Genomic DNA, 9,361 nt, shown 5'->3' with positions numbered 1-9,361 from the left:
CCATGTAGTGCTTGACGGCCGACCTTTGTAGAGTGCCGAGTATGCATACGGAGTTGGTGCTGGGCGTTAGAAGGCGGACGTCCCTCACTCAAAAAATGGTGCTTCTGAGGACCAAAATAACACGAACAACCAGTCCTTGCGGCGCTGCACACTGCCTTACACGGGTTTGGACAAAAGCTGCGTCAGTACGTGTGTCGGTATTAAACGTGGTTTGCCCATCCCGAGGGCTGTGCAAAGTACTTACCGAATTACCTTAGCTATGCATTACACCCAATCTGCAGTGCAGAGACCAGAAATTGCGTGTCCCGGCTATCGGTATCTTCGAACAAACAGTCTATTTAAATTTAAGCAAGTTCACGAAAATGATCATGTACAAATGTTTTTGCAATCTGGTCGAGCTCGGGAGGGCAAATTTGACCCTGGCGGGTCTTAGCTCGAAGGGCTAAGCGATGGCGGCCTTTAAACAGGCTCTGCCAACTCCAGGATGCCGTGAACGCGTGGATACCGGCTTCGTTAGCTTCTGTGAGTGCCTGCAACCTTAGCATCATTGGTGTGACTGGCACCCCTTCGTCCCGTAGGTCCCCGACCCAGCGAACAAGTTTCAACTCTACTGAGTAAGGTAGAGCGGTAGCTACACCACTACAACGTGCCTTCATCTTCTTGGCTTCTTTAGGGACTGTACACGCAGCGACGATCTTGTGAAGAGATCGACGCCATGAATAAATGAGGATACGGCGGCAATTAAATTTGCTAGCTGGTAAATCAGGGTAGAACTTGTGAATTGCGGACGCAATACTACCGTTCTTGTCTAGATACTCTAGTACCCTCAGCTTGTGAGAAGTAGTGTACACCGTAATGGTGTTCGTTGGTGCTTGGCGGCCCTTGCCACCAGGTAGGCGAGGCCTCCCCTTTGGGCGTTTTCGTTGCGTTGGACTCATCTGCGGCTTTGAGAAGTGAGACCAGTACTAGATAATGTAGGCAAATTACTGGTTGTCAAGTCGTGTAATTGATAACTAAGGATGCACGGCTTCTTTTCTCACTCAGCGTTTGGCGGCTTCTGATTGGCCACATTGAAGTGTAATTGATAACAAAGAGTAATTCATAACTAAGGTTATTCGGTAAGATCAAAGCACAAGACTGGGAATGCCAGACCAGCTAGTAGTGGAGAAGCTAATCCGGTGTAGGCTACGCTGTAGCTCAGCTACAGCGTATTAATAGCCTACACCGGATCAGCTTCTCCGCAGCCACATACGGAGGAAGAGCCACGAACTTGTCGCGGTACTGCTGAGAATCCCCGTGGCTAGAGTTAGCCGCAAGTGACGAACTTGACATCTACTGTACTTTTACTCGCAACTTGCTGTGTGTAAAGGCTGCAGTACAATAGAGCAGACTGTTTGGGCTGTGTTCGCGGGCTAAGGTCGTCATTCCAGCACTTCCCAGCTTTTCCTATTGGCTGTTGCGTCGTTATCGTCCTTGGTCTGCCCGTCAATGTCTGCGGCACATTGCGTAGCTTCGTACGTACAAAGCGTCTGTTAGGAAATTAATGTTATTTTTTCTTAATAAACGTGCCATCTTCTTTTGCCTCTAGCGTATGGATAGCGCTGGGTGCTCATCCCTATCGCGCTGTCCATAAATGCATGTTTAGTGCCTTCGCAGCTTAGCAGGCGACCCTGACATCAACAAGGTTGCCTTGTACCGGTATAATAGGAAGGCTCACGTGGTGCAATGCCTTTTAAAGGCGAGACAAGCCCAGAGTACTACCTGTACGCTACCAACATATCCCAGCCCAGACAGAACCTTTGACAGGCTGCACGTTAATGCTGAACGCGTCCCCAACCGGTTACGACAGCCATCCACTTGTCGCTTGCCTGGTCGGCTACCATGCGCCATACACATTGCAAGCTAGAGGTTAGCTCTGTTTACCACCCCTGTCACTCATTATTAATAATAGTCGAACTGCCAGAGAGGAAGCAAAGGCTTGTGCGGTCAAACGCAAGCTTCTAACGGTCTTGTTCCGGTAGTGACGCGCTCTATAAGGCAGCAATACCGATATTAGAGAACGCCTTACTGACACCATACAGTATGGCCATGGCACAAGAAATCTGTGTCAGCACCGTAGAAGCTGCTCTCCACACAACAGTGCGTGTCAGCACAGTACTCAGCACAGTACAAGCGGACAATACGGGAAGCACGCAAAAAGGGTGCCTGGAGGTGAAACTGGGCCAGCGGAGACCAGCCCTCTGCAGTGTGACCCACATCATTCCCCGAAAAGCGACCAAGCATGCCTTCACGGGTGAGCTGGCGAGAGATCGCCGTAGATGTAGACGGCGCTGAAGCCGAGACGGTGGTCGCGAACCTGAAGCCCTTTGACATTCATAAGTCCCAAGCGATGGCGTGTGCAATCTGTCCAGGCGGCGACCACAAGATGCGGTATCGACTGGTAGAATGCAGTTCAGCGTTCTGCACCGACGCGAGCCCCGTGAGGTGCACATGGAGGGAAAAGATGCTGACGTGCTTGGAGTCTGAGCGGGCCTCCGTCTTCGAGTTCGGAGAGCACACATCGGCCTCCTCATCCTTACCAATCCCAGTGCGCAAGAAGCTGACCCAGGTCCAGAAGGGGTTTTGCCGGGACTTGGTCCAGAACCACCTGCGACCCATGCGGATAAGACACGCGATGGTACGCAAATTTGCCACCCCACTGGGAGGAACTACCAGCGCTGAAGACGGTGCAAAACTTCGTGAATCACTACGCCCCGACGCAGATGGAAAACCACGACCGCGTCCAGGACTTGACGAAGTGGGTCCGCGAGCACGCCTACGACGCCTCGAAGTCCATGACGGAGCCCGTCACGTTCACGTGGGATCTGGACAACGCTGGATTGCCCCTTATCGGCAACGGCTCGGACCACAAACCGTTCCTAGTTGGGATTACTACAAAAGCACTGATGCTACGGCTACTGGTCCCGCCTGAGAGCTTCATACTCCACCTGGATGGAACCTACAAGACGAACCAGATGGACTACCCCGTGTTGGTAGTCGGGGTCTCAGACCGCTCTCGCAGATTTCACTTGGTGGCTATGTTTGTGATGTCACAAGAAACTGAGCCAATGTTCCAGGCAGCGCTGCTATCCCTACGACGCCTATACTTGTGGATCACAGGAAACCATTTGACCGTTCAGTACGCGATGGCTGACGGCGATAGAGCTCAGTTCAATGCTCTCGCATCAGTCTTTGGGGACAACCCGCGATTTTGCTTCCTGATGTGCTTCTTCCATGTGACGAAGCACGTCCAGGAGCGGGTCAAGCTTCTATTCTCGGACGCACAAGCTCGTGTGCTTAGAGAAGTATACGACTTGCACTTTGCGAGAGACAAAGGGCACTATATGGAGATGCTGCGCTGTATTCTGGATCGCTGGATGGCTGACCAGACCCTAATTTCGTTTGCTCAGTACTTCTACGGGCAGTGGGTCATTAGACCGTTCAGGACTGTGGCTGCCCCTCCACCACTGCGGGGAGCTCTGACAGCTCTCCACAGTACTCACCCAGTACGTCTCCGATATCGAGATCCGTGGTCGTGTACACGCCGAGCCCCACCCGTCCAGTATCGAACAGCTTCAGCGAGCTATGAGTGCGAGGTGCATTACTGCAGATGGCGCCCAGTTTGCAGTATTGGGGCATGCAGAAGGACGCCGATGCCACGTTCGTGCAGGTATCCCAAAAGCAGTCACCGAAGCAGTTGCACGAGTCGTAGCTCCCAATATCTGGAAACTTCACCCCGTTGCGTTTGCACGTGGTGATCCTCTCGATCTCTGCTGGCCAGGCTACAGTCTTACATAGAGTTCGGGACTGCTTCTGTTCAGGATCCGAATACGTAGACCGCTTATTGCGCAGGATATCTAACTCCTTCTTGATCTCGGGGCTGTTCTGCAGCTGATTAAACTTCGCCGCCTTGACGGTCTTCGCGTGGTAAATCATAGAGCCGCTCCTCGTCACCGCACATTTTGCCAGGTTTCTGCGTTTTCTAGACCTTGGAACTAGCCACTGCGCCCTTTTCGTCTTCGGCTGGTGGCGGATCTTGGCGCGGGCGTGTCGGTTAGGTATCGACTGGACGGACACAGCAGAGTCGGAGTCGGGTGTTAGAAGGTCAATTGTCTTTCTCACCGCTGACGTTCCAGAGTCCTCCTCACATGGAGAATTATCACCGAATACCGTAGACCCTCCTGCATATAACGAATCCGGAGTAGAGACTCGCGGTGGGGTGCTTGGTGGCACGACGTGGCTTTGGTTTGTCTGTATGATCGGGGAGCTGCTTGCGCTGCTCGGTGGCGTTTCCGGCACGATCTCCTCGGGTACATGTTCACGTTCTCCACGAACGGCCTCGTATGCCGCTGCGACAGCCGCTTGTAGGGCACTATTCAGCACACTGGACCTCGTTGGAGCGGAAAAAGTTCCTGGGACCAACTCAAGCGTCCGAACCTTACGCCACTTTGTCTTGACGCGTGACAGGGGGTTGCCGAGGCAGTCTCTCACCTTCTTGACCATCATGTCCGTCGGTATCGGTTCCTCAGTGCTTACAGTGACGGGGAAGTCCACGTCGTCACCGCCGTCGACACAGGTGACGACGGCGCGACGATACCCTCGGTGGTCGCCGCAGACAAAGGCACGGGAGAAATACTCTATCGTGTCCCCAGCGTGGAGCGCCTCCGGTGGCAGCTCCGACGCGCTGAGACCCGGCATCGCCCTGTGGTGTGCGCTGGACGGCGCTGGCTGGTCAGGACCCTGGGGCTGCTGGGGCTTTCTGGACAATGAAGAAAGCCACTCAAAGATCCACTGGTGCCACACTTCGTAGTCACATTAGTGTCACAAATGCCAACCATGATGCACGTTGCCTGCTCATCCATCTCCTGTGCAAGGCTGTGCGCAGCCGAGCACCAGGTTGCCCTATTGTGGGTGATGGGCTACGGTGTTATTCAGATTCTAACCTGTGTTTGTTATATTCCCTCCCCATATTAATACAGAAATCTGCCTGAATAAGGATCGGGGTTTCAACTAATAACCTCGCAATTTTTATAGTCGGGAAAGATTTAGGGAGATGGGATAGTGATGGGCATGGTACTGACAAAACAATCCAGGCACTGACTTTGATTTCGTTTTAAAAAATGGCGCGCAGCAGGTGATCCTCCTTCGCTTCAAGCCCTACGAGCCGAACTTCATTCCTACATTCAAGCTCACTAGCCGACTGCATTCTCAGCACCCCCATGTCCTCCAATCGTCCCTGCCTCACAAGGTAGCCATCCTCAAGAAGGCTGCTCGCTCATCTAGTCTGTCGTACAATGAGCTAGCTGAGTGGGCGGTTCAAGAGTTTGGGCTTCCGACGGCCCCCGGCAAACGACAATATGCCGTTTGCTCAAATCAAGTGCTGTGCTGCGCGGACGGCCTGTGGAGAAGGCTGTACGCAAGAAGGCGCAGCCCCTAAGTCACGTTCTCCTCGACGAAAACGTCGTTGAGTTCGTACTTCTCGCTGAAGTGGAAGGTGTGTGTCGAACTGGCGCAATGATCATACAACATGCTCGTGAGCTCATTCTGAAGCTCCGAATCCCGCCACGTCAACGCCCCCGGCTGGGGCCATCATGGCTTCGCCGTTCCCAAGAGCGTTACGGCTTTCATTGGCATCGTTCTTTTGGGGAGTCTGATGCTGTCCAGTTGGACGCTTGCAAGAAATATATTGAGCGTCTAAGGCAACTTATCAGCTCCTTCCGGATTTGGGATGTTTTTAACATGGACGAGAGCGCGTTTTTTTACAATGCCGTACCACGGGGCTCTATTTGTAAAAGTTCAGCACCTGCCTTGAAGCAAAGCAAGGCAAGGCTGACGATGACCGTCTGCACGAATGCAGATGGTTCCGAAAAGCTGAAGCTGCCTATTCTTTACCTGGGAACGGCAGCTAAGCCGCGGTGGTTTGACAAAAAGCCCTCCTCCCTACACTACTTCGGGGCTGGATGACGAGCTGGATGTACCAACAGTGGCTGGTGGCGCTGGATGAGAGAATGTAAGCCCACAATCGCAATATTCTACTATTGGTAGATAACGCTTCGCCTCACCATGAGGTTGGTCTGTCTCTAAGCAACGTCCGTGTTGAGAAGCTACCCCCGAACACCACCGCCAAGATCCAGCCGCTGGATCAGGGGATCATCAATAGCATTAAACGCTACGTCTTATCACAAAAAATGATGTTCGCATTGGATCGCCTAGGCGAAGGCCTCGACAACCCGTACAACGTCGACCAGCTAACTGCACTGCTCTGGTGCGAGGCTGCATGGTCTAAAGTTAGCGCTTCTACGATTCAGCACTGCTGGAATCATCCAAAAGTCGAAACTTCAATTTATCCTAACTTAATTCAATACATGCACATCATAGTTTGTTTTTAGCGAGGCATTGTCAGCTTATGCAATCTCTTTCTTAATTTATATCAGGCGTTCCCTATTCAGGCAGATTTCTGTACAGGTCAGCTCGGTAGGCTGGCTACACGTATTACCATATGCGCTCGCTAGGCTAGAAGTATTGGTACCGGTACCATGCATCTCTGCTGTAATTTTTCATGCCTGGGTTGGAATTTCACATGTCAATTGATGGACCAACCGAATTTGCGCTTTGATTCACGATAAAAAAGCTTTTTTTGCTTTGTGACCGTAATCATCGGACACACCTTTCAAACAGTACACGTACTGGACCGCCATCCCGGCCCGGGATAGCGGACCTCCCGGCAAACACTTCGCCCAAGACATGTAGGTATCCTGTAAGCTTCGTCAAACGTCTTCGCACTGCAAAGTTCGCAGCAATGCCATCAAACGATGATTCGAACGGGATTTGATTCAAGGATGACGGCCACCACTGGCCCAGTGGCCACTGAGCTTTTTCCAAAAAAAGCAGCTTTTTCTTAGCCCCCTTTCTTCCCTCTTTGCACTTGCAGCAAGCAGAGCCTCTTTTCAGCGCCTACAATTTGAAAGGAAACTGTACATGTACAGTAGACTGGCTGTTGGCCATGCACCCCAACCCTGCCACTCGCTGGCACTGCCACTGGCAGTGCACTGCAAGCGAGTGCAAGTTGTCACGTGACGAGGCTGCCTGCGCATTGGCCATTCCAATCTTCAGTTTCCGCCTCGACAGCGCAAACAAAGCAACTGAAGATATCAGACAAAAGCAAGTCTCACGAACTCGTAGAGTACTGTACTGTAGGTCTCCCCCAGTGGACCACTGAGTTGCGCGATTGGAATCAGCTTTTGTTAAGCAGCTTAAGTGCCAATTCGTCCGGAAGGTAATAGCTTCTTATATATTACATGTAGCCTTGCTCGAAACAGGTCTGCAAACTCTGGGGCGCAAACGTCAGGCTCGATCATTTACCGTGCTGCACGAGCGGGTTCGTGACTCCAGGGTTGTCCGCGAAAGCCGGGGCGAGCGGCGAATAAAATGCAAGCCGTCCGCTTTCTTGCCTCGCGTCCGGCAACAGGTGCCTTTCCCGCACAGAGCAAATAATCCTGAGCGTCGGAAATACGGCACGAAAACTCTGTGAGGACTCTTACCAGTACCTACATACATGTACTACAAAGAGAGCATTTAATTGCACTCGAAAACTGTGCTCGCAAAAGATGAAGGCAGATACTCTCCGCGCGAGCAACATTACATGTATATGCCTTAACACTGTTCATTCAAGTCATTTTTTAAGCTTGCAATGGAAGGCGGTGGTCGTCGGGCCCGCAAGGTGTTCTCAAGTAGGACCACGCTCTGTCGAGTTTCCTCCCGCTTAAGTGTTTCAAAGGACTCCTCTCCCATCTTGCTCGCTTAGTGCTGTTAATTTTGCGACTTATTTTATGGATAACGGACGATACTTAATCAAGGAGACATCTGTTGAACTTCAGTTCACCGCTCCATGGGATTGGCTGGCCCTTCTCGCCATCATCCACAGAAACCATTTTCGTCCGATCGTGTCGGAGTTGCGTGATTTGTGCTGGAACCAATCAGCGTTTTTAGCACTGATTTCTACCAATGGTCGATCGGATCCGCCCATACTGCTTTTTATATCTGTTCTTTTGCCTTCCCTTCCAAAGATGTGCTTTTTTCCACGGGCGACCTTGCCGACCACCATTTTGAAATCCTCTGCGGAAAAAGGACTCCTCGGCTTGGGCGCGATCAAAGCTACTTGCAGTGGGCGAGCGGCATCGTTGAATCGACCGACGATCTTCCATCTGTCTCCAAGTCTCTCACCACCGTGACAAACTGCTTCGTGCCTCGTTGTTGCACTTTGCACTCGAGACATTGCACTACCATCTGAATATTGCCGAAACCAGTCGAAGCAAGTGCCACGCACATTTCGACCAGTGTCGTTTCGCGACTAGAGCTACGACTGACTGCTTGGTGTTGGACCATAGCCTTCCAGTCGTTTTCGTACCTTCATTCTGCTTCGTGGCGAGTCGTTCCTAATTTGGATCGCAATAGCGCCGACCGATAGAGAACGCTAAAGATCGCAAAACTCATCCGATGAAGAACCCCGTAAGTCCCATCGAGGAGAGCAAGACGGCCATGTGCCTGTCCCCACAAGAGAAACTAAAGAGCGCGGCAGTACAGCGCAACAAGCGTTCGCATGCTGCAGGTGTGCTGGCCCGGTGCCGGTGACGCGAAGAAGGCACGTCTGGACGACATGTTCAAGAACGAGTTCGAAAGTCGACCTGGACGGATGGATCAGTGACGACTACGTGCGTGCAATGGACTTTGACGACCGACTCAATCAGGATATCGACTGGGTGGGCCACGACGATATGGACCTGGCGCTGAGCATGGACGCTCTGGCGCAGGACCACACGACTAGCGACGACGTCAACGACTTCTCTTCGTTCCTGCGCGGCGGCTTGGCCTTCGAGGACCCCGCGGACATGGCTTCGACCTTCGGTTAGTTCTTTGCTCTTTCTGTTTGATGTTGCTCTTTGCAATGCAAACCGAAATCGACACGCGATCATGGCGTGCCTAGTGGCTGAGACGAATACGTGCTCATCCTTTGCCCGTTTGATGCGTTGATTGCGCCTATAGTTGATCCGGCCTACATCCACTTGGAGTCGAGCACCACCAAGGACGCCGAGAAGCTCCTCATGAGCTTCGACACCATGAACTTTAAGTGAGCATCACGCTGTCACCAGTGGTGTCACCAAAACAGGAACTTGTTGACCACCGTGTCACCGCTGGTAATCGAAGTCATTTTGGCGCAGTCGTAGCGTGTCGGGTTGACAACTCACTGGTCACCGGTTCGATGTCGCCGGTGGTTTCGTGTTTTCATTCTTGCTCTGACCAGTCGTGTCAGTGTTCGCCGCGA

At 52.2% G+C, this 9,361-nt stretch overlaps 2 protein-coding genes and 1 non-coding gene across 3 annotated transcripts; 2 read left to right on the top strand and 1 right to left on the bottom strand.

The window, feature by feature from the left end:
* Positions 1–2,030: 2,030 nt before the first annotated feature.
* PITG_23212 (uncharacterized protein) lies at positions 2,031–2,261 on the bottom strand (the record flags this gene model as incomplete). The annotated part of the gene is made up of 1 exon (XM_002894731.1): positions 2,031–2,261. One exon carries the CDS (start codon positions 2,259–2,261, stop codon positions 2,031–2,033), a length of 231 nt encoding a protein of 76 aa, XP_002894777.1.
* Positions 2,262–8,535: 6,274 nt separating this feature from the next.
* PITG_21848 (uncharacterized protein) lies at positions 8,536–8,948 on the top strand (the record flags this gene model as incomplete). The annotated part of the gene is made up of 2 exons (XM_002894730.1): positions 8,536–8,647; positions 8,719–8,948. The coding sequence occupies 2 exons, from the start codon at positions 8,536–8,538 to the stop codon at positions 8,946–8,948; spliced, it is 342 nt and encodes a 113-aa protein (XP_002894776.1).
* A 291-nt stretch (positions 8,949–9,239) lies between these two features.
* Positions 9,240–9,316, top strand: PITG_31678. The gene has a single exon. It is a non-coding gene; the product is annotated as a tRNA-Val (tRNA).
* The last annotated feature ends 45 nt before the right edge of the window (positions 9,317–9,361 follow it).

The sequence above is a fragment of the Phytophthora infestans genome, genomic scaffold (genome assembly GCF_000142945.1).
Source record: "Phytophthora infestans T30-4 supercont1.558 genomic scaffold, whole genome shotgun sequence".
NCBI lineage: Eukaryota > Oomycota > Peronosporomycetes > Peronosporales > Peronosporaceae > Phytophthora > Phytophthora infestans.
Note: the sequence above shows the minus strand (reverse complement) of the source record. Positions and strands in the feature narration are given on the sequence as shown.